Source organism: Micrasema longulum, unplaced genomic scaffold, assembly GCF_059751315.1.
Source record: "Micrasema longulum isolate JH-2025_06_02 unplaced genomic scaffold, ASM5975131v1 h1tg002587l, whole genome shotgun sequence".
NCBI classification, from domain to species: Eukaryota; Metazoa; Arthropoda; class Insecta; order Trichoptera; family Brachycentridae; genus Micrasema; species Micrasema longulum.
Genome location: NW_028279723.1, coordinates 48,134 through 72,668, shown reverse-complemented (window position 1 = coordinate 72,668; position 24,535 = coordinate 48,134). Strand labels below are relative to the sequence as shown.

General features: G+C 32.1%; 2 protein-coding genes across 6 annotated transcripts in view; one reads left to right on the top strand and one right to left on the bottom strand.

Annotated features, from left to right (window-relative positions):
* The first annotated feature begins 3,064 nt into the window (after positions 1 to 3,064).
* Positions 3,065 to 21,554, top strand: Rab21 (RAS oncogene family member Rab21). 3 transcript variants are annotated; one of them, XM_088240765.1, is made up of 5 exons: positions 3,065 to 3,355; positions 10,396 to 10,563; positions 11,261 to 11,379; positions 12,705 to 12,955; positions 21,463 to 21,554. In XM_088240765.1, the coding sequence occupies exons 1-4, from the start codon at positions 3,218 to 3,220 to the stop codon at positions 12,910 to 12,912; spliced, it is 633 nt and encodes a 210-aa protein (XP_088096891.1). In that variant the 5' UTR covers positions 3,065 to 3,217; the 3' UTR covers positions 12,913 to 12,955; positions 21,463 to 21,554. The 3 variants fall into 3 exon arrangements, with proteins under 3 accessions (XP_088096891.1, XP_088096892.1, XP_088096893.1); XM_088240766.1 differs by lacking the exon at positions 21,463 to 21,554 and adding an exon at positions 16,787 to 16,922; XM_088240767.1 differs by lacking the exon at positions 21,463 to 21,554 and adding an exon at positions 13,196 to 13,870.
* Positions 19,565 to 24,535, bottom strand: part of LOC148271910 (protein phosphatase 1 regulatory subunit 12B-like) — a 37,670-nt gene continuing 32,699 nt past the window's right edge. For 2 of the 3 annotated variants that reach the window (XM_088240762.1, XM_088240764.1), the window contains one exon: positions 21,457 to 22,651. In XM_088240762.1, the coding sequence (XP_088096888.1) occupies positions 22,544 to 22,651 (108 nt within the window). In that variant the 3' untranslated portion in view covers positions 21,457 to 22,543. Of the gene's footprint in view, positions 22,652 to 24,535 lie in introns of all 3 variants that reach the window. The other variant, XM_088240763.1, reaches the window with a different exon arrangement.

Sequence of the window (24,535 nt, the reverse complement as noted above, 5' to 3'; positions counted from 1 at the left end):
ATTGATCAAATGAAACAAAATAGAACTTAACCTAGGAATCTACAAAAACATTAATGTTTTAAAATAATACATAGCAAAAAAATATATAGTAAGAGTGGAAAGTTTAGTGCTACGTTTCGGTACATAAAAGTAAACAAAATAATACAAAATACAAGTAAAATCTTGGGCTTGTTTGTTGAAAAATATGATATTTAAGGTTTGCAAGAAATAGTCTCTAGAATGCATGCACGGAATGTAAAATGTTTCCTTTGGCCCGGGACACCCCTGTGGGGGTGAACATTATATTTGATGTAAAAAATAAATATAAAAATTATAAAATAATACATAAATAAGCTAAGTATAGTTTCTATTTTCAAAATAATGAATACTAACTGATTATTGTTGATACCTAATTGAAATTTTGAAGTACTATGTTTGTAATTTTCTATGTTAAACATTATAATTACATATTTTAAAGCGAAAATTAAAAAGTTTAAAGCAAGGTGTACGCTGATGATGCACTTCTTTTACCAAGCAGCAAGGAGGGTTTGCAAGAAATAGTCTCTAGTATGTATGATGTATGCATGGAATGTAAAATATTTCCTTCGGTCCGGGACACCCCTGCGGGGGTGAACATTATCTTGAATATAAAAATAAATTAAAAAATCATAAAATAATAAATAAATAAGCCAAGTATAGTTTCTATTTTCAAAATAATCAATACTTACGGTTAATTATTGTTGATTTAGTAGACATACCTAATTGAAATTTTGAAGTACTATGTTTGTAATTTTCTATGTTAAACATTATAATTACATATTTTAAAGCGAAAATTAAAAAGTTTAAAGCAAGGTGTACGCTGATGATGCACTTCTTTTACCAAGCAGCAAGGAGGGTTTGCAAGAAATAGTCTCTAGTATGTATGATGTATGCATGGAATGTAAAATATTTCCTTCGGTCCGGGACACCCCTGCGGGGGTGAACATTATCTTGAATATAAAAATAAATTAAAAAATCATAAAATAATAAATAAATAAGCCAAGTATAGTTTCTATTTTCAAAATAATCAATACTTACGGTTAATTATTGTTGATTTAGTAGACATATCTAATTGAAATTTGAAGTACTATGTTTTTAATTTTCTATGTTGAACATTATAAATACATATTTTAAACGTTTTTTTGTTTTTTATTCTCCCTAAATTGGTATTAATGTTATGTTTCATATTATTATTTATTAATGTCAATGGCAGTGAATGCCTTTTAAATAAAAATGATTTTGATAAAATTATCAAGAAAATTCTTTAGTTAAGTTTTACTTTGTTTAATTGGACCAACGAGTGCTTTCTCCTAAGCAGGCTAAGTATGAAAGCTGAAAATGTTGTAAACAATTTATAAGTCCTGAAGATGTCTGCTTAGGCGAAATCGCTCATTGGTCAAATTAAATAAATAAGAACTTAACCTAGAAATCTACAAAAACATTAAATTTTAAAATAATACATTTCAAAAAAATAAAATATATACAAGGGCAACTGTATAAAAGAAATAGATTTTATGGGTATTGAAGCAAAAATGGAAAATTTTGAAGCAAGCTGTACGCTGATAATGCAATCCTTTTAACAAGCAGAAAGGAGTGTTTGCTAGAAATAGTCTCTAGAATGTATGATGTATGCATGGAATGTAAAATGTTTCCTTCGGTCCGGGACGGTTAAAAATTATAAAATAATTAATAAATAAGCTAAGTATAGTTTCTATTTTCAAAATAATGAATACTTACGGTTAATTATTGTTGATTTAGTAGAGATATCTAATTTGAAATGGCAAATATGATATTTCAGTATTCATGGATTGCGAATTAGTGACAAATGGAAGGATATAAAAAATTATAGTATTTGAAAGGGGTAGTAAGGTATACATACTGAGTGCATAATAAATGTGAACGACATTACCTTTGAGCATATAGAAGAATTTTTTGTATCTAGGAAGCATGTATTCAAGAGATGGAAGAGTAGAAAAAGATGTTGAACGCAGAATGAATACGGGAAACAATGTAAATGGCAAACTTAGCAGAGTAACTTTATTATTTTTATTTTGAAAGGATTAACCCGCTACCAAAGTCTCTATTTTAGAGATTTGACAGCAGATAGGAAAGAGAAGATGTGGAAGGAAGTTATACAGAGAGTAATACATCACAGCACCCAAGCTAATTGAGAAAAATCTTTGTTGGATTTTTTCTTGCAATTGGTGGGAATTGAACCTGCGATGTCAGTTTCACAGTTGGCTGTCTAACCAACTGCGCTACAGCACGTACAAATACAAATACATTAATCTAAGCTTGACTGGCAGTGCATAACTGTGTTTTAGTTCCGACAATTATATATAGAGGTGAATTATGAAACTGACAGAGGAAGGAATTCAATGTATGAAAGCCAAGTAAATGCGGTCAAAATACGATATCTAGCTTAGGCGAATGCATGGAAAATCAATTATGAATAAATCCAGCCTTGCGATACGGCGAATAGTAAAACGGATATGAAAATATTTTTCAAGAATGAAGGGTAGAAAAAGACGACCAAGAATGTTATGCAGTACATAAAGTGGCCACTTGAACCAGCCGATGACAGATCGTAAGCCCTGTTAATGTCTGGAATTTCGTAGATCTTCTCTTAAATGATTTCCATTTCTATTGTAATATGTTAATTACAATAGAATTCCACTAAGAACTGACAATATTGCAATACATAACCTATTTCAGTACGGAGCATCAATTTCACAAATTATGCTTATCAATTTGATATTTTTGACAGTTGTTTATTGCACATTTTAAAATCAAGATGGCGGCGAAGATTGGTCTTTTGCCGCCATCTTGATTTTAGTACCCGGGCCTTTGTAGAGGTGGTTTTGGTTTAGCTCGTATCAAGCGTCGTGAATAATGTACTCAGTTTTTATTATTGGTAGGTACCCACAAGCTACCAACTTAAAGCTTTCACTATCTCTAGTCTATGGTGATCCCGAAAACTTTGACAGTTCTGCAATTTGTTTACAAAACATTTTTCGCGATTGTGCAACGGAGCATGCGCATAAGCATTAGATAGAATAATTTTCTCCTGTCATCGAGTTGCGAGAGTCTCGGTTGCGAATTCTAGTTGATTCGATATTCATTTGATTTGATGTAACCGCGACCATTTCAAAAGCTTGTTATTCCTTAATGCACGTATATACTTTTAATCTTTATTTATATGATGGCTACTAACAGTGCTTCGGGAAATCATAATTTCAAAATAGTGCTTCTCGGCGAAGGATGTGTCGGCAAAACTTCACTTCTCGTTCGCTACATAGAAGATAAATTCAATAATCAGCACGTTACCACCATTCAGGTCTGTGTATATTATTTTTAACCGATGTTTCAAGTAAATTGTATACGTTATGCAACAATTTTCAACAGTGCACAAAAAGCGTATGGTATTTCCGGGCAGGCCTGTGATATTTTCCGTGGCCTTGTACTTTTAATCCGTTAATGATGTTGTTACTTTATTTTTAATAACTTTATTGGTCGTGAACAATGATTTCACTGAGTAAAAATATGCTCAGTATTATTTCAATTAAATTGTAATAATTAACATAATTTGGTAATACAGCAATTAGGATTATAGTCGTATGTCTGGTAGTATTTAGGACCGGCAGTTTCCTGGGGGGCGATGAGAGGGGGTAAAGAGGACACTTTTAGGTATTCTAGATCAGAGCCTATGTTGCAAATGAGGTAAAAATAATTCTATCAATATTCTACTTGAATTTTCCATACAAAAATTTGACCACATCTTTTATTTGAGGAATGGTTATTTACTATAAGGTGTCTCTATTAGGGATCTATAGGTGAATAAAATAAATATTTTTACAGTATAGTCTATGTAATTTGAACTCACTTTAAATTGAACCTCCAGTTAACCGAACCATGGCACATGAACCACAGGTGAAAGGCGAGGGATGGAAGAATTAAAGCTGCCTTTAAAAGCCTTATTGTTATTCGATAAGGCTCCTGGCCATCCAAATTTCACCCATTTGATAAGTGATGATAGACAAATGAGTTGATAAATATTAAACGCCAGTATGTTCACAACAATCCACCACAATGTCCCTGTGGACCTACTAGCTTCTAAATTGAAACAGTTTTTTTGACAGTGTTTACATTGTAATGAGGACATGTTTTAATTTAAATAGTAGTGAAATTATTTTATTTTTTTCATTACACTTTGTAGAGCAAAAATGTAAAAATAAAAATTGGGTGGACATACTGGCGTTTGATGTTTATCAACTCAAATTACAGTTATGTTTCTTCCTCCAAACTATGCTCCACTCATCTAGCTCATGAATCAAAATGTTATTCGAGTGAAAATTTAATATCGCACGAAACTTCTTTTGAAAATTGTTGATAAAGAAGAATAGCACCATATAATATCTATCCTCCAAAAAATATATTTATGTTACATAGTGTATGACTTTTACTCCTAATCTAATTAAGAAATTGTGGCAGAAAGTTTAGCCAACACAGGGTGAATTCGTGAAGGAAATGGATGTGGATTCCGAGTATGAGGACGAATGATAACGGTCCAGAAGTATAAGCATGGGTTACCGGAAAGGATATGGAGATTTTTTTTTAAATAATGGCTGATGATTTAATTGTTGAGAAAGCACTGAAATAAAATAAAAGCATTACTCAGAAAGAAAAACAATCACCAAATATGCAAAAAGTTTGTTATTAATTTCTCAAAGATTCCAGTAACCCAAAAATTCGCTAAACCCTACAGGCTTAGTTTTCAATTTTCGGATTATACAGACTAGACTGTATTTTAAGAAACATCTGAACGGATTACGATTTACATACCATGATAAAATTATTTAAAAATCTATTGGTTTGAATGTAAAACTCATCATGTGATACAGTCGAACTCGGTTATAACGATCACGGAAATAGCGAGATCTCGGATGTAACGAGGTAACATTAGTTGACATTTTAGTTCATGGTTTTCTCCATACAATTATTCACTGTTATAAGGAGCTACTTCTCGGACATACCGAACAAAAATATTGTCAAAAGTTACACAAAAAATCTTCAATTGTTACAAACATCATTCTCAAAATAAGAACCTAAGTAATAAAATCCAAACAGTCGGCTAACGTAAAGGATAAATACCGCCGGGCGTTGGGATCGGATTATGTTTATGGTAGCTATGTAAGTGTCTAGGTACCTAATTGGATTTTTCGCCGACAATATTGAAAAATGAACACACAAGGTTTTTAAAAAATCCAAGCTTTGTGAACTTAATAAGTGCCGGTTCGGCACATTGTTACAATTTACAGCTGCTTTTGTAGTTTATGAATGACATGCTTGTTTCAGGGGTTTTTACGGGGTTTTTTAAAAAGATTTTTTGATGTTCTATGCTTATTTCAATACACAATAAACATTACAAGTGGGTGATGTCAAATGAGTTCTAGATCAGATCAGTTAAAACCTAACCCCTGAATTATAAACATGTCTACTAACAAGAGGAAGTGTCTCTCAATTCGTGAAAAAGTGGCAATTATTTGTGAAATCGAACGTGGCCTGAAAAATGTATTATTGTGTTCAAAGTTTTCTCTATCTTCAGTGTCAACATTGTGGACAAATAAGGATGTGTATTTGTCTGCATTTGAAAAGAATATCACGGACAAAAAAATTTTGATAGTGCGATCGTACTAATGTCGATGAAGCATTGCTCTAACGGTTTTGTATCCAAAGAAACGCAGGATTTGCAAGTTCGCAAAACAATTTGGAAACGACGATTTTAAATGTAATTATGTATTCATGTGATAGGTATGTTTGTAAGCATTTATTATAATTTTCCCTAACATTTAAAAAAAAAATTCTGTATGAATTGTATGTACACATATGTATTTACTTGTTTAGTTAAGCTAGGGTTTCCTAGGACAGCGGTGCCCGTATTTTAACGGCCGTAGTGAACGGTGATGCAGTGGACAGCCGTCGTAACGTCGACTAGAGAGTGGTTTCTTAGGAAAACGGTGTTAAATGGTGTTGATAACACCGTTTTCCTAGAAAACCACACTCTAGTCACCGTTACGACGGCTGTCCACTGCATCACCGTTCACTACGGCCGTTAAAATACGGGTACCGCTGTCCTAGGAAACCCTAGCTTTAGTGACAATGTGCAATAGCGATTGTATAAAAAAAAACCTTTCTCTGGTATAACTAAGTTCGACTGTATTTTGATTTTACGACTGAGTTTTGAGATAAGTTTTTAACATATTTTTTGCATTAGATTTTCACAGCCGTTCAGATGCACAATAAGTTTTTCTGGGTTATTATGCTGTGTGCCATTCGTACTATCTGTTGATGTTATTTGTGAAAATAGATGTGCAACATTATGTATTTAGGATTTGTACCGTGTCACAGCCGTTGCTGTCTACAGTTAGTCAATTTTAAATCAGTGGCGCTTCACGGTCCACACCTTTATGTGGTTTCTTTATAACTGGGTACCAGGATGATTTTAAACGAATCCCATCATCTCTGTTTATATTGTCGGGATGTTTGTAAATTTCGATCGCCTCTTTTACCAATCGAGTTGGTATACCTAAGATTATCGGCTCGAAGGAAAACTTATGCCCTATTTCTATGTGGTGTTCGGCAAAAGCCGATTTTTCGATGTAGCTGAGCCTGCGTGAACTCATGTGCTCCTTTACTCACATTGTAATTTTTCGGGCAGTCTGCCCAGTATACACCTCGGGTCAGTTTTTCCAATTCAGCTTATAAATCAGGGCATTAGAGGCAAACTAAGAAACCTCCACCAAAAATGGAAAATTAGTTATTGACGCCAAAATAAACTATACATAAAAACCTATCTACCTAATTAATAGATAAAATTCAAAACCTATTTCAATTATACTTGACACCACAAACTTAGCATTCTCCATTGAGTTGGTGAAGCATAATTAGAAATCTCCCAATCAGCCAATCACACGCTAGTAAAAACAACATGGTCGCCTCATACATTTAGAATTTAGTTGTGATTTTTTGAAAGAGAAGTTTTAGTTAAAATATTATAAAAACACATCATCACATCATTCCTTTTCCGCACCTAATGGTGCATAGGGCACTGCATTGGTACACCAAAATCGCAGCGGATCTTAATCATTTTTGTCACGTGAAGGTAAGATGATTAGTCTTACGGTCCAGGTGCCACAGTTCAGGGACTACGAAATATTCTAGTGTAAAAACACTTTTTTAATTAAATATTTCATTTCAACCATGTCGGGAATCGGACCCGAGACCTCTTAGGACGAATAGGCAAACGCGCTGACCACTACACTACGAGACCGACCTTTGAAAAACCTGTCTGCTAAGTAAAGTTTGTTTCTTTAATAAATGGTGTCTCACATTTTATTTTTAAATTAACTTATTCTTCCATGAATAACTTTTTTTACTTTACTTCCATATTATTATAAACAAATCTTTAAGTATGTTCAGAACATTATTAATCAAAATATTTTTTTTTATCACACTAGGAATTACCTATTCTATTACTTACCTACTATGGGCATGCAGCTTTGTTAGTTATGATTATGTCTTTGAAGTCCGTTATAAAAAATGAAAATGGCGGTATTTGTTTAAAGTATGAAGCAAAGTTAGATATCTCCATCTAGTAATATGCAAAATTAGAAATGTCCTTTTCTTGATTATGCAAAATTTGATATCTCTACATTTTTATAGCATAACTAGCAATCTCCATTTCTAAACTGTTCATTTTAAGAAAACCTTAATTATTTAATATATTTTTTAAAAGTATTTTCATTATGAATCCATGTTTTTCAAAATGATACATATTTTATAAAAAAAGTTAAAATTTTTTGCAAATATCTCAGTAACTCCTTTAATGGAGATTTCAAAGAGTGTGCTGCTGCGGTGGTCGGTGTGTAGTTCAGTGATTGTGTTGTAGGTGATTTTGCATGAACTTGAAAATTGAAAATGTTATATTCTCTGCAATCTTTTTCTTTATAACCTTAGTGTTGTGATGGAATGTAAATTTCAAGTGTACATCACATCAGCAAAGGCTGCCTGCCCATAACAAATAATAATAATAATACAGTGGTGCCTCGCATAACGAACGCCTCGCAAAGCGAACGCTGCACACAACGAACTTCCTTTTCGTTCATTTCACGATTCATACAACGAACTTCGCTTCACACAACGAACTTCGCTTCACACAACGAACTTCGCTTCACACAACGAAGTCGCCCGATCTTCTACGATCACTGCCGATTAATTGCATCCTCCCGCGCAGGCAGTCGTTAGATTAGAATAGAGGATTCAGGAAGAAGCAGTAGTTGATGACACAGAAGTGGTGAAGGACATCATCACAGTGGCCCAAAGGTTGGAATTAGAGGTAGAGGAAGAGGATGTAGAGGAGCTTATTGAGGAACACAAAGAAGAGCTGACAACTGAAGAGCTCCAAACACTTCTGGCCCAACAACAGGACAATGCTCAAAGGGAAGCGTCATCTGATAACGAGGAGCAACAATCAAACAATCAACCAATTCCAACTGCTGACATCAAGAACATCCTGGTCAAATGGAAAGCAGTTCAGGAGTTTACCAATGCCCACTATCCGGATTCCGCTGAAGCAAACAGGATCAACGACCTGTACTCCGATACTCTTGTCCGTTATTTCCGGCAGATGTTGAAGAAAAGAGAGAAACAAACGACTTTGGACAGGTTTTTCACTGCACCATCGGCCAAAAAGCGGAAAATGGATGAAGATGTGCAAGATTCGATTATTTCTTAAAATTAAAAAATGTGTGTTTTTTTCATTATGTTTTTAGATGTATCTAAATAAAAATAATAACAAAAAATTTATCTTTTTTTTATGTCATCTTACCATATTTTATGCTACAGAACGAATTATTTTTTTTAACATGTATTGTTATGGGAAAACGCGTTTCACATAACGAACTTTTCGCATAACGAACTTGCTCCTGGAACGAATTAAGTTCGTTGTGTGAGGCACCACTGTATATAGTTTACAAATGTTGACAATTCTCCGTCTCTGTCGTTCCTCGGTTATGAGGGTCGTGATCGTTGGTACTCTCCCCAGCCATTCCATTGACAGTGCATCTCCACCTTCACGGCTCTGCGCCCTCTCCACAGCTTCGTATAGGGTCGCCCGTGACATTATTTTCACCTGGTCGATCCATCAAGCTGCAGCTCTGCCTCTGCTTCTTCGTCCTGGCACACTGATGATTATTATTTTCTCCAGATATTGTGTAGATAATTAGTGTACAGTTCAATGATAATTTAAGTTAATATTAAGATATTCGTATATTATAATGTTTGTACTATTTTAAGACCAAATAAATAAAAAAAATTTTAAAAAAATTAATTCACCTGAATTTGACAGCAGTTACCCTACTTTTTTCCTTGTTCTTCCAATTCCATACATAAAGGTCGGCCCCGGGACTACATTGTTAAATGCTAATTTCGCCTTCTGCAAAAACATTTATTAGCCAAGGTTAATTTGAATGCACCGTTAACCCTGTTCCCGGCACTCACCGTGATACATGATGACTTTTTCCTGAACACAAATTTTTAATTACCACTCATAATGAATTATTCCTCAACTTTTTTCTGTAAATAGGAAGGTGATTGACAATGTTTTTTTTTTGTGATAGATATCAGTATAATTAGTAATAAAAATTAAAAAAACTAATTTTTCAAAAAAATGAGTTTTACCTTCAAACCAACGATATGCTGATTCTCTATAAAATATCAGGCTTCGTAGTTGCTTAGAATGTTTTCAAATAAAAAAAATAGGATAATTTATAGAATCCTAGGATTATGTTGCATCAGTTTTTTAATAGAGTATCAGGATAAGAAGATGTAATTTAAGGAAGAATGATTGGTTTGGTGAATGTTTCATTGTTTATTTTAGAGGAATGATTTATGCTCCTATTAATTATTTGAGGTATAGCATTCTTTAATACTAATACACCTTGGTTTATTTATTTATTTTTATTTATTTATTTAATTTTACAATACGCCCAAGGGGCATTTACAAAAAATATACAGTTAAGTACAAACATAGTGCGTAAAAATTTAAAAGATAAACAATGCTTTTTTGTATACATTTAGAAACAATAAGAAGCATACTGCCATGCAAAACAAAAAGTGAAACTTTACATAGTAAAAAAGAAAAAAAATTACGTTTACCTAAAGTGTTTAGTAAAATGACCTGAAATATTATATGAAATAGAAGATTCTGTGCCCTGCATATTCAGAAATCTTCTTTAATATATTTTATGTCGTACGGGGCATTTAGGGGTTAGCAGTAGCCATGATAAAAACATTGATTTAACCATTGTTTTCTTTTAGGCATCTTTTCTCAACAAAAAATTAAACATCGATGGGAAAAGGGTGAATCTGTCAATATGGGATACAGCCGGACAGGAAAGATTTCATGCTCTGGGACCAATATATTACAGGTCATCACATGGGGCCATTTTAGTTTATGATATTACTGATGAATATTCATTCCATAAGGTAACTTTTTTACAATATTGCAAGCTCTAATTTCTGTATCCCAATTTTAACTACCCTCCACTTTTTACTCCAATTTACTATCAGGTGTTAACATAAATTGTGTGCATTTTTAAAATTAAAAAATGGGACAATGGTCAAGTCCTGGGATAAAACAATATTAATACTAAGGCTTTTATGTTGTGTCTGTTTTTTTCCAAATGAGGACAAATTTCAACCAATTACTCAATCATGTATTCTACTTAGCTAGTCAATAATGTTTTTCACAGAGTTGGGAATAAGTTATTATTATTTTGTAGTATGTACCTTTGTATAAATAAATAAATGTATTCTCCTTTGTTTTCTCCTCATATGTGAAAGGAGTGTATAAGGCTTGTAATCAAATATATATGTATATTTTTTTTAATAACCCGCTAAGCCTCTATTTAGAGGCTTGTCAGCAGGTGGGATAGAGGGGATATGGAAGGAGGTAATAAAAAAATACACCACAACACCCAGACCAGTCGAGAAAAAATCTTGCTTGGATTTTTTTCTTGCAACTGGCGGGAATCGAACCTGTAACGTCAGTTTCACAGTTAGTTGTCTAACCAACTAAGCCACGGCGCCTGTCTGTATGTAACGTAAAAGCAAACGCAACACAATTTATGTTAACACTCAATATATTGAAAAATCTACTGATTCGCATTTTTTCTCTTTAAAGGTTAAGACATGGGTTAAGGAGCTGAAAAAAATTCTTGGAACAAACATTTGTTTAGTTATTGCCGGTAATAAGATAGATTTAGAAAAAGATCGCAATGTTACAGTTGAGGAAGCTGAAAGGTATAGTATGTTTTTAAAACATTGTTTCAATTTGATTTCGCATTCAATTTACTGTCTTATATTTCTATATGCGTTTTCTGTTTGAAAGTGTCATAATATAACATAATGTTGAGATTTTTTTTTTGCTGTATTATGTCATTTCAATAGTTATTACTAAATGTATTGGGACATGCGATTGCATTTACATGAATTTGCTAAAAGTGTTTTAATTGCGAAAATATTTTGTTTTTTACGTAAGAGCATTTTGCATGTTATTTGTGTTTTTTTCAACAGACAATTTAAAAAATTCAGCCATTACAAATGAATACAATTATTTTGACCAATTGATGAAAAGTATTGTGTAGCTGACGCACTACCCGCGTCGTGTTTAGGTTCCGCTGCTGTCACAGGAACACTGCCCTGTGCACTGGTTGTAGAGATGAGTAAAAGCCAAGCGTCAGAGGAAAAGTGATTTACAAATGTGCATGTTATAAACCATTAGCACGCGAGCCCCTCCATTTGAACCTGGTGCGTGGGCATAGGCCACTCTGTACAGCAAGGAGAGACAGAGAGGTGGAGACCAAAGACCGTTCGCCTGCTCAGCTTTATTGTATTGTGTTTTTGCACCTAATTGTCCATGACTCGGCACTGCATAAATAAACCAATGAGAAAGTTCAGCCTTACGGGAAATTTGATACAAAAAATGTTTTCTTACGTGCGGTAAAAATTAGAGCTTTTTTATTAATTTACTTTGATGTAATTTGCCATACAATTGTTCGGCAAAGTTTCTTGAAAATGTATGAAAAAAATAATTAAAAAAAACTACTTTGAATGGCGTCGCTAGTTTATATGAATCAACCAATGATAAAAGAGATGTGAAAGATTTTGATTTAGGGAAATGCAACGGACCAACCAACAGAACTGACCGGGTAGAAGCGGAAGAGAAATCGAGACGTCACACGCGGAGTAATTTCAGAAATACAAAACTTTGAAAAATCATAGTGCTGATAATACTATATATATATTTTTTGAATTCGGCTTAGTTTAATAGTCTATTAATAAATAATAAAAAATCACTGAACTTCCTCATTGCAGCACAACAAAATTATTACATGAAAGCAGGACGTCAATCGTACACTTCAGATGCCATGGGAAACTATGTATAAAATGTTTTAGTGAAATTGCTAACTAAATACTTTATGTTAACTATGTTTAAATGCGCTAACCACTAACTTTATTGAAGGAAAAAAATGTTAAATAATAATATTATGTTTATTAATATTTTTTTGGTTGAAATATTTTTAGATTAAATGGCACTTGTTATTTGTCAACATTTTTTTTTTCAGATATTCTTCATCTGTAGGAGCTCTTCATTGCCACACATCGGCAAAGTTAAATGAAGGCATTGAAGAACTGTTTCTTGAACTAACCAAAATATTAATCCAAAGATCAGAAATAGAAGAAGAGAAAAATAATATCCGTCAAAGCAGAATCCTCGTGGTAGATGAAGAGGAACAGCCCAAACGAAACTGCTGTGGTACGCAAACCACATAAACAGTATTTAATCAACACCACTATGCATAAAACATTTAAGTTTGTAAGTAAAAATTCTTGATGGAAGTTCATTGTAATTTATTATAGAAATAAAAGACGAATGATACACCAGTCTCCAAGATGTCGTGAAAGCGATGAAACCGGTCACTGGATATTCCAAATTTGTGTATTAAAGTATCACTCGTCTTTTATTTCTATAATAAATCATTATGAATTTTGTGAATTTGAGTATTAAATCAGTAAACAATGTGTGAATCAATCGATTTGTCCTTTTTATGTCTAGATTTTCTAAGGCAGCAGGCGAGATGAGACAACTCATATATTTTTTAAGGCTGTCTAAAATTTTTCTATATGATTAGGATGATAGATTATAGATACTAGACAACCAAATGTGTGGCAACATGTAGTTGATAGCAATATCGAGAACGTGAATTGCAATGAAAAGGGTAAACTCTTAATTAATAAATGTTTAATGTTATATTAAAAGAAGCAGACAGTTGTTCCTAATAACTATTTAGCACTATTTGAGTGTATTGTTGATGACGCTGTAATGTTACCTGAAGAGAAACAATAAAAAAATCTATTTTATATCACCAGTAATCAGTAAAGGCAGCATTCATTTTTTTTTATTTCTACCAGTTTAATAATTCAATTTTCAGATTGCATTTTGTCGCGGTTCAGGCAAAAGTAACTAACCCAAAAAACACAATTTTGGGAAATGGCAACAGATAAAAAAATATCTGGAAGGTTTTAAATGAGGCAAGGTGGTTAAAATTTGGTTTAGTGACTTTTACTTATTTATAATCTGGACAATGCAAGCCAAAGGAGTTAGTGAAAGGAAGGAAATATTAGAAATAATTATAGTAGTATTGTGGCTAAAAATAAGTTATTTAAAGAAATATTTTATAACATGTTCATTTTATTATTGTATTATTTAAATTCCCAAACACAAAAAAAATATTTTTTAGGAAGAAAACTCGTATACTTAGAAAATATAAAAAATTGTCAAAATTTTTAATAAATTCTATCTGCCTGTAGTGATTTATGCTTGTTGAGATTTTATTGAAAGTCATACAGATAAAAAAAAATCGGATTTGTGTAACTTTTTTTAAAGTTGAGTAAGGTTTGCCTCTTAAAGAAAATAATTTTGCATTTCGAATTGCATATTCATCTCAAAACTGTCATTTTTAGGGTTGTGACTTTTGGCTGAACGGTGATGATTTGATATAATTCGAACTACCTTTATGGCATGGTATCTGTTTACTTCTAAACAATGAGGAACTTCAGCCCTATGGGAAATTGGGTACAAAAATGTTTTCTTGCGCGCGGTAAAAATTAGAGCATTAAGTTGTACTGCAAAGTTTCTTGAAAATGTATGATTTTTTTTTTTTTTAAATAAAAACGCACTACTTTGAACGACGTCACTGGTTTACATGAACCAACCAATGTTATGAGAGCTGTGAAGGATATCCGGTTTGCTTATTGTTAACGAACCAATCGGAAGAACTGACAGAGAAGAACCTCTGAGGTCACACGTGCAGTTATTTCAGAAATACAAAACTTTAAAAAATCATAGCACTGATAATACGATATATCAAAATATATATTTTGGCTTAGTTTAATATTCTATTAACAAATAAAAAAAACCAAGAAAAAACACTGAACTTCCTCATTGAAAATACAACAATTTGTAGTCTGTAATATTTTTAATTCTCAAAGGGCATAATATTCAATTTTATTTATCTTTCGTACTAAGTGGTAAGGCATGGTTTCACTTTAACCACAATATCATTTGTAATCAAAAATTTATAACAAATCTTCCATTACAACCAGAAAAATAATTAATTTATAGGTTTAAATAAAATATGTACCTTCTTGCACCTAAAATATATATATGCCAAATAATGGGTTATTTCGATCAAAAATAACAACAGAAAAAAGTGTTTCATAATGAGGAAGTTCAGTTGTTTTTTATATTTTTTCAGTTGCTAATAGACTATTAAACAAAGCCAAATTTTTTTTGTGTATTATATTTTATCAGCGCAATGATTTTTTAAGTGTTGTATTTATGATATTACTCCGCGTGTGACGTCTCAAGTTATCTTCCACTGCTTCTCGGTTAGTTCTGCCGATTGGTGCATTGACTTACCATAAACCGGAAATCTTTCACAACTCTCTTATCATTGGTTAATTTATATGAATTAATGACGCCGTTTAATGTAGTTTGTTTTTATTACAATTTTTTTTTCATATGTTTTTAAGAAACTTTGCTGTACAATTTAATGCTCTAATTTTTATTGCACGTAAGAAAATATTTTTTATATCCAATTCACCCGTAGGGCTGAACCTCCTCATCACATCTTAAATATTTTTTTACAAAAAAAATCATTTGATTTAAAATTGTTTTTTTTTTCCGTTCATTGCCTAGATTTGTATTATTTATATAAAATATGTATTAGGACAGTGGCATTTCTAACAGATCACAAATGACCCTCATAGGTGCTGATAATTTGTACATTTTAAGTGCTAAAAGGCACAGATAATCTGCATATTTTTTAATAAATGTTGCAACAGAAAAATATATTAATATATTTTTTCATGGATCAAATCTGATTTCAAGAATTTGGAGTTTAGTATTGGAGCTCTATTCATAAGGGCGTTCCTCACCTACATTTTATAAAAGATTTTCGGAAAACAAGTATTGTATGTTGGTAGATGGTGTAATAAGGTATATGAAAAAAATTGAAACATAGCAGGTTTCTGAAAAAAGAATATTAAATTGTCCGTCTGTTCTGTCAACTACAATGTTTTATTCTTTTTGTGAATGAGTTTTTACTATTCATGTGGTTTTCAAAAAGCGTGTAGTTGAACTACATAATCAAAATAGCAAAGATTTTTTTCATTCAGATTATACTACTGGTGTACTAGAACCAACTATTTTGTGCACGGGTCGTTTTTATTTGCATGAAGTAATTCTTATACTTTATTAATGTTTTTAGGTATATTTCTAAAACACAAACATGTCTTGGATGCTTTTTTCTTACTTTAAATCTTGGAAAACATTCGATGAACTTTCAAAAAAGGTGGCAATTATCTTGTGTTCAGTTATTCGAGAAAAAAAAAAAAGTTTTTTTTAATCATTAAAAAAAAAACATTTTGAATTTGCGTTGCGGTGTTTTGTTTTTACATAGTATATCGTCTAGACTCTAGACTAACATACGGTGACTTTCACAGCATCTTTGAAAACACAGCCAAACTAGAATGACCATCAAATGGTTTCATTTTTGGGTTAATTCTGAAAGTTTATATTTTTTGCCTCTAGATGACCAAATTGAGTAATTTCATGTAGTCGAAATATGTGAGGAACGCCCCTAAACATCATGTCCTAGTGTGATCAGGCGCTTTAATAAACATTTTCTGTTTGTTTTTTTTGTGTCTTGTTTTGAATTTTTTTTTTATAAATTCTGTTTATAATTATTACAAAATCATTTAGTGCAATTTTTTAAGACTTAAAATATTAAACTATTCTATAACTGTTTTTTTTAAGATGGTATTTTTTGTATATTAGACAAAATATTTGTCAGTAGTTTATTATGTATTTAAATTTGACCATATATTTAAATTTTCTACATGTTTATATATATACTACTGACTTTTCTTTAAGCTTGTATTATATGGCGAAGTAAATAAGTTGTACTGTTTCTTGCCCAATATTTTTTGATTAGTTATATCAGCTATTTTGTATGGTACAAAATCTTATCTTAAAAAGTGTCTGCAAACATGCACTGAGGCATTATTTTCAGCAACATTGTCTCCTGAAAATGTTATAATATGGCACCCTCAGAAAACAAAAATTTAATTTGATTTTTTAAAGCCTGGTGTTGCTTAAATGCAGAGGGTCGTGACCATCCCCCTTCTTTGTCTTCAACATGTTATGAATTGATGCCCTCCACTTCTCCCGACAAACCGCCGTTCGCATCACTTCATCCACTGATGTTCCTGTGGCAGCCCTGATTTGGTCATCGGGGACCATCCTCTCCTTCTACTTCTTTCAACCCCTCCCACGACCATTCATTTTTTAAGACTGCTCTCGTTTTGTCTGGCGATGTGTCCGAATGTTTTTCTCAGTATTTATATACAAAGTCTGTTCAAAAAGTATTGCAAATTTTGAATTTCCGCAGGTTACGTATATTTGATTTTAGATTTTTTTGTGGAGTTATGTTGGCATTTAATATCTCGTGTATATATATATATATATATATATATATATTATTTATATATATATATATATATGTATTACGCCAAGTGATAGCATGGGACGAGCACATTAAAATTGTGTGCTCGCAGTTATATGGACTAATCTTGGGTTCACAGTATACAAAAAAAATGTTTATTGGTATAGGACAACTAACAGGTTACATAAATATTTTAAAAAGCAAATATGATGTCCTTGTTACGCATATGTACATTATTTTCTTGATGTAATAGTTGAATTGTTAATTTTGAAAATGACCAAGGTGAAAGTTTATATTATCCATTAAAACCATATTAGAAGATACAAATGAAGTCCATGCAAGTCATTAAGAAAGTTATAAAATAATTCAATGTTCTTTTAGTCCTAAATAACTGTATTAAAAAATAGGAAACTAGTTGTGGTAGAGTGGGGTTTGAACCTCAGACCTAACGATTCTACGGATTTCACTACCGTGGGACCACATCCCGTCCATCTTCATTTGACCACAATTTGTGTATCTTTGTAATATTTACAGTGTTATATAATACAGGCTTTAGATTGGTAAATGTTATACATATTGTGCGTATAAAATTGGATTTTTTCCTAATTGTATTTATTATTCACTGTATAAAACATGCAATTAATAAGTTATAAAATTCCTACATTAATTAAGTATATGTATTTAAAAAGATATTTATGAACTTTACATTTGTGAATTAAATTGTTTAATATTTTTCGTTTTGTAATTTATTACTAACCCATTACTTCAAAATATTAACCCTTTAGGTGCCACTAGCGAGATATTTCGCGCATGATGCAGTCTAACATGAACATTTGCATATAAATATATCTAGAATATGTTTCAACACACTGTTAATTCAACACACTGCCTAAAATGAATACAGAGACCATTCCACTTTTAATTCCGTATGATATCCTCTAACAAAATTTATCCCTATTGACATGATAATGAAATCCCTCAAGATGTGTCTCACTCGTTGAAGAAGCATTGCCCGGACATAACCCGGAGGCGCGATGCAGATGCTGTTGTGAGGATCTAAGGCACATCCATTCCGTAATAAGTCACACTGACTTCTGACCATAGGAGCTAGTATCTTACATGGTTCTTCTTTCAGGTAAGTTATGAATACCATGCAAGAAAAACTGTTTGTCTTTTTCGGCAAACCATTCGTCGAGCCATTTTCCAACTTCCTCAAAATTGTTGATGTGCTGCTCTGCGAGCGCGTGCCCCATTAATACGAAGAGGTGATAGTCGAATGGCACCAGGTCGGGGGAGTACGGCGGGTGTGGAAGGATGTCCCATCCAAGCGATTTCAAGGTGTCTTTCACTGGTTTTGCTGTGTGAGACGGCGCACTATCGTGTAATAAAATCACTTTGCCATGTCTTCTGGCCCATTTCGGTCGTCTTTCGATCACTGCATGATTTAAATTAGTAATTTTTTGGCGATAACGTTGTGCAATAACGGTCTTGCCGGGCTTAAAGAGTTCATGATACACAATACCGCTCTGGTCCCGTCAGACACAAAGCATGGTCTTCTTCCCCAAGCGATTTACATTGGTGTTAAAGGACCGGCTTCACCAGGTGACACCCACGATTTTCTCCGTTTCGGGTTTTACAAATAAATCCATTTTTTGTCACCTGTCTCTATTCGGTACAAAAATGATTTTCTTTCGTGGCGTTGAAGAAGCATTTCACAAGTGACTTTGCGATTGTCCCCTTGCCATTCATTCAAATCCCGAAAAAAACAAAAAACAGTATGGTAATCATACAAACATTGGATAATGGCCTTCTTTAGTCAACGGCATTATTTTCAAACCAATCTTCCTGATTGCTGTGCTAATTTGTTTGTAAAAATCGTAATTTTGTTCCCATATTTCATATCAGGTATATTTCAAAAAAATAAATAAATTTGCTATAAACTGGCAAAATCAATTTTTGTTAAATATTTTTTACAAAAAAGCCCACTTTGAGTTTATTCCGTGAACTGTCACTTTATTTTAATTAAATTATAGAAATACTGACATGGTGGAGACTTGAATCATGTGATACTTGAATCTATCCCTAAATAAAATCAATAATGAACAAATATTTACATTTATTGTTATCTTTCTGAAAAAAAATACGCTTATTTCTCAAATAAAAAAAAAACACTAAGCTCTAAAATCGCAATCCATTGAATATGGTTTTTGGCACTGTTATGACGCTAACGATGTTGTTTGATGATATTTATTAAAAAAAAAAGAGAGCCGAGATCTACGCTCTGATATTCGAGCAGTTAATGAGGCCATTAATCCTCACGCTCCCGATTAAAAAGTGAAAATTTCTCTGCTCTGACAGTTCAGAGTATTATAATATACTTTATGGGTACAGACCAAACAAATAAAAGTCATGATGTATTGCAAAAAGTTTTATTAGTTAGTATTTGAATCAATTTTACGAAATAACACAACAATAAATATAATAGTATTATAAATTCGACTAATCAATACTTAAATGAAAATAAATGAAAATGCGGTTTAATAAATAATGGAATATGAATTTTGAACTTACACTAACTCTATAAAGCCTATTGAGTAAAATAAAATAGTGTTTTGTCATAAAGTAAAAAAGTCAACTAATTTAAGAAAAATGCATATCAGGGTATCAATAGATTTCCTGTTTAAAGTATAATGAAAATATACCAGAAAAGGGGGTAAGACAACAACAAAATCATCTCTAGCAAATTTCGATTCTGTTACAATTACACGAAACAAATAAATTATGTTTAAGTATTTAAATTGGCTTTCTAAAATAACGTGATTGCGATGATGTATCACAATGATAATGATTACGAAAAACAAAAAAACAGCGCTATTTAGATTGGCCATAATTTGAGATTGAAAGTGTTTATGCGCCGTATTATGTCTATTTCCATACATTTCTTAAATGTAAACAAAAAAGTAAGAATTCACCTCATCAAATATAAAATATATTATGCTGTGAAAATGAATTATCTAAAACAGGGCTTCCTGAACATTATTATGAAAGAAAGATTAACTTTACTATATAAAAATAAGAAGGCCATACACAAATGCAAACTAATGGAAGAGATTAGAGAAAAGTCTTTTTAAAATGTACTAAAAATTCAGTAGTACAACATAGTGGAATTAATTTAATGCACACAATATTGTGCATTATGTAACGTGCAAACACAATATTTGCTTAAAGGAAGCCCCTTTTTAAACCAAGGATATTATTACAATAGACCGCAAACAGCCAAAAACGCAAAGAGAAATCATAAACATTTCAATAAAAAAAAGATTAAAAAAACACTATTCAATCAGATATTTAGGAATAAAAGCGAAAATATTTCACAATAAAACTTAAAATCTTAGTTTGGATTATATATTTGAACATCATCTATAGTAAGCAGCATTGCAAGAACACTTATAAAACAGTCATTGAACTTGAATTTTTCACTAGTAAAAGAGAAAGTTTGTCACAATAGGTCTACACGAGTTGTAGTGATGTCAGATGTGATGAGGAGATCTGGTCCACACCCAAAGCATATAAAGTATGTGTTCTTGCAAAGGTGCCGAAGTTATATTAATTTATCTGCCAATCCACAGATATAACAATAACAATAATACTTGACTCATTAATGCTCTTAATAAAGCTGTTTCCTTAATTACATAATACAGAAAGGGAAAATAATTTATACATCTTGCACAATTTGAGTATGAAAAACTGTAACTTATGTCTCAAATATCCACATTTATCACTTTCGGTACTTGTATTACCTATTTACGTTAAGTAAAAGTACTCCTCAGCCATATATCAAACTTGGCCATTAATAAACTTTAACATGGAAACCACTTGCCTAAGAAGCTCCTGAGATTAAAAATGGCAAGTTCCTAAAATCTCCCACAGGACAATTACGTTAATATAACAAGATACAAAACACTACTATCCTTGGCACGTTTATGTGGTCCATTTAACACACAATTTGGAGGTGATAACTTGATTTATTCACGTATTCATAGTGCTTTTGACAATTAATCACCAGTTATTTTTAAATGTATTTTGAATATTAAAAAGTGTTAACAAATGAATAAATATATTTGAACATAACACTTAAAAATAAAATATTCAAATATCACCTTTAGTAGATTATATTTCCGAACTTTTAGTTTTATAGAGGAACAATAATTCACACATTTATTTTATATTAATACAAATTGTTACCTTACTTTGAAAAGATTAACTAACACAGTTTGGGATATATCATATAACATTTCAATTTTTCACATTTTAGATTATAATGGGAAGTTCACAGAGTTACCTTCGACTGTCTATAGTCATCATCATCATTCCATGTTGGCTCCCTAGTTGGAGCATATGGTGTCCACAAAGAGCCTCCATGCATCTCCTAAGTCAGGTTCGCATCCCATAGTTCTGATATAAACTGCCGTACAAGAAAGTGTCAAACATGGTGAAGGCTCTCGGAGGTATCCGCAATATGTGGCCCAGCCAACTGTATCGCCTCCGCTTGATGACAGTTGCCGCCGGAGTTTACTGTGTCAGTTCTCTTATTACTTAATTCGTACAAGAAATAAATATAATTAAAATATATTTGTAATTGAATGATAAATTTGACTTATATTTCATATTGTACAGTAAATTAGCAAATAAAAAGGTATTTATTATGTTTCTTTTATAATTAATAAGATATTGATTGAACGAGTTTTTACCCAAAAATTATAGCTATGCTACATAGCATAATACGATTTCAGTGAAGTGGTTCCATCCATTATAATTACATTGTATTAGTATGTCAATTCAGTAATAATAACTTCTAAAGCTGGGAAACAAAATTCAAACAGTTCCATTTCTTAATGTAGAAAAAAAGCTAAATAATAAAACCATTTCAAAGTAAGATAACAAAATGGTTTAAAGTCAATTTATAGATCTGGTTTCCAGCACTTGTCACACAAATTACAGCAATATACATTTAAACAAAGTGAAATGCCCAACATATGAAACAACTAGTGACTATCGAGAGCTTTGGATGTGCGCTTCTTGACCAGGGATTAACTTCACGCTGGTGATCACTATAGCAATATTAATACACGGGTTACTAACTAACTATACAATATTAATACTAATTACAACATAGGTTCCATATTTCGAAAATTAATATTTATTCAACGAAATAGGCAAGTGGTTAAGGCATATCAATGTGAAAAAATATTCTATTATTAAGGCATTTCGTTAATTAGACACAACTGTGTGGAAGATATTCAGAATATTCTTTTATAAAGAGGAACACCTAAAGTATCCTTCTCGCCATGTAGATATGTGATAACCCAAACATCGTAGATAAAATAAGTCATACTTTATTTAGAGAGCTTGCTGATGACTCTGATGAGAGCTCCATTCTCATCGTTTAATCGCTTATTTTCATCCTTAAGTCGCTTATTCTCAATTTGTATAGAATTCTGTAACTAAAAGAATAACAATACATAAACATGATTAATACAATAAATATATTTTAGACACGAATCTCTTCACATTATTCATATTGATATACACATAAAAAATTCAAGAAAACCAACAATACTGCCCTTTAAAGATTCTCAAAAACCTGTTATTTTTTACTAAAAAAAATTTGCACTCTGACCTATCCTATATACCCATAAATAATGTTGTTTTTGTTGATGCGCCATCTTTAAAATATTCAAATAGCCAAACAGCCATGTTGCGTTCGGTCAATGCGTGTGGAACCCTAACACCTTATTTTTTAGTCTTGCCAACTTCTTAAGGATCCTCCGATTACTGGACCAAGATGTACCGACTTTTCTGATAATTGTTCAATAGTCGGCATCGCATCATTTTCGATTGCAGACTTCAGAGTTGCTTCATCCGCCCGGACAGGTCGTCCAATTCGAGGCTCGTTTTCCAAACACAAATCACCAGTTTAAAATTTTTTTGAACCAACATTGGCATTTTCTGACATTTATGTCCCCGTAAATCTCACAGATATCTTTCATAGTCTATGTTGCTTTCTTTTTCAAATGATACTAAACAAGCATACAGCTCTACAGGTGTTCCGACGGACACGTCATATCCGTTGTCTAGGTAGCCGCTACGCAAAAGAAACTTATAACACGGCCGTACTGCCTAACAGATTGAAGGAGATTATTTTAAAGATGGTGCATCAACAAAAACAACATTACTTATGGCCCTTATGGGTAACCCAAATATATCACGCTGGAAAGAAAAAAAATACCAAGCGACATGTAGCAACTTTACAGAAGAGTCAATTAAAGTTTGTTTTCTTCTTTTTTTAATTAATAAAAAAAACCTCATGCGTACATATTATTTTGGAGCGATTCCTACATAATTTGAAATACTCATATGAGATTTTTTATTGATAAAAAAAAAACCTTAATTTGGCTCTTCCGTAAAATTGTCACATGTCGCTTGGTAACTTCCAGCGTTGATATTATACTCTAATACTGATAGACTTTGATAATCAACACTGATTACCTATAGTACGTTCCTAAATTAAAAAAAAAAACAAACAGTAATAATGATAAGCATAGGTTCATTTTTTTGAGTTCTGATAAAATAACAAAGTTATTCATTACTAGGCACCGCTTGCTTACCGCATACCGCATCTGAGGAATTAAGTCTCCTTGGCAGTGCCTACAAACAAGAAAAGCTGCCTGAGGGAAATGTCATTACTAGGTACATACGTACCCAATGTCTAAACGCGCTGTAGCAACTAAAGCTGACTAACAGAAGAGTCGATACGATGGTACGAATACTCTGCTAGCCGCCTATTTTTTGTGCACTATAATCAAAAGCAATTTGAACCTTTTTGACATTATTTAACACTGGATATCAATATACCTACAAGGCAGAACCAAAACCCATTGTAAAATAGATTTTTTTAAATTTTATTTTTAAAAAATGACTCCAAAAAGAGTTTTATTGACTGAATAATAGAAATAATCATTGACAAAACATGATTTGACCTTATAATATGTTGATATAACACTAACAAGTTTTAAAATTATAAGTAAATACAAAATTAAATTATAATTTTACTACAAAATAATAAGAGTGTTTTGGCGACAGCTACATAATGAGCAACAATCTGATTATTATGAAACTCAGTATTTATACTACTAATGAGCGTGAAAGAATAAGGTAGTTAACTATTCATTCATAGCTGCATTCATATATTGATACAGATTATATATTGAACACCCCTTGAAAATCAAAAACACTTTAAAATATTCTGCGTATTTGAAAGGTGTATACAATAAAAAAATTCACAGTGAAAAAAATATTTTATCATTACCATTTTACATTTTTATAAT

Coding starts and splice junctions, on each gene's coding strand:
- Rab21 (XM_088240765.1), top strand. CDS start 3,218: ATGATGGCTACTAACAGTGCTTCGGGAAATCATAATTTCAAAATAGTG. Junction 3,356..10,395: donor AGCACGTTACCACCATTCAG/GTCTGTGTATAT, acceptor GTTTTCTTTTAG/GCATCTTTTCTCAACAAAAA. Junction 11,380..12,704: donor ACAGTTGAGGAAGCTGAAAG/GTATAGTATGTT, acceptor TTTTTTTTTCAG/ATATTCTTCATCTGTAGGAG.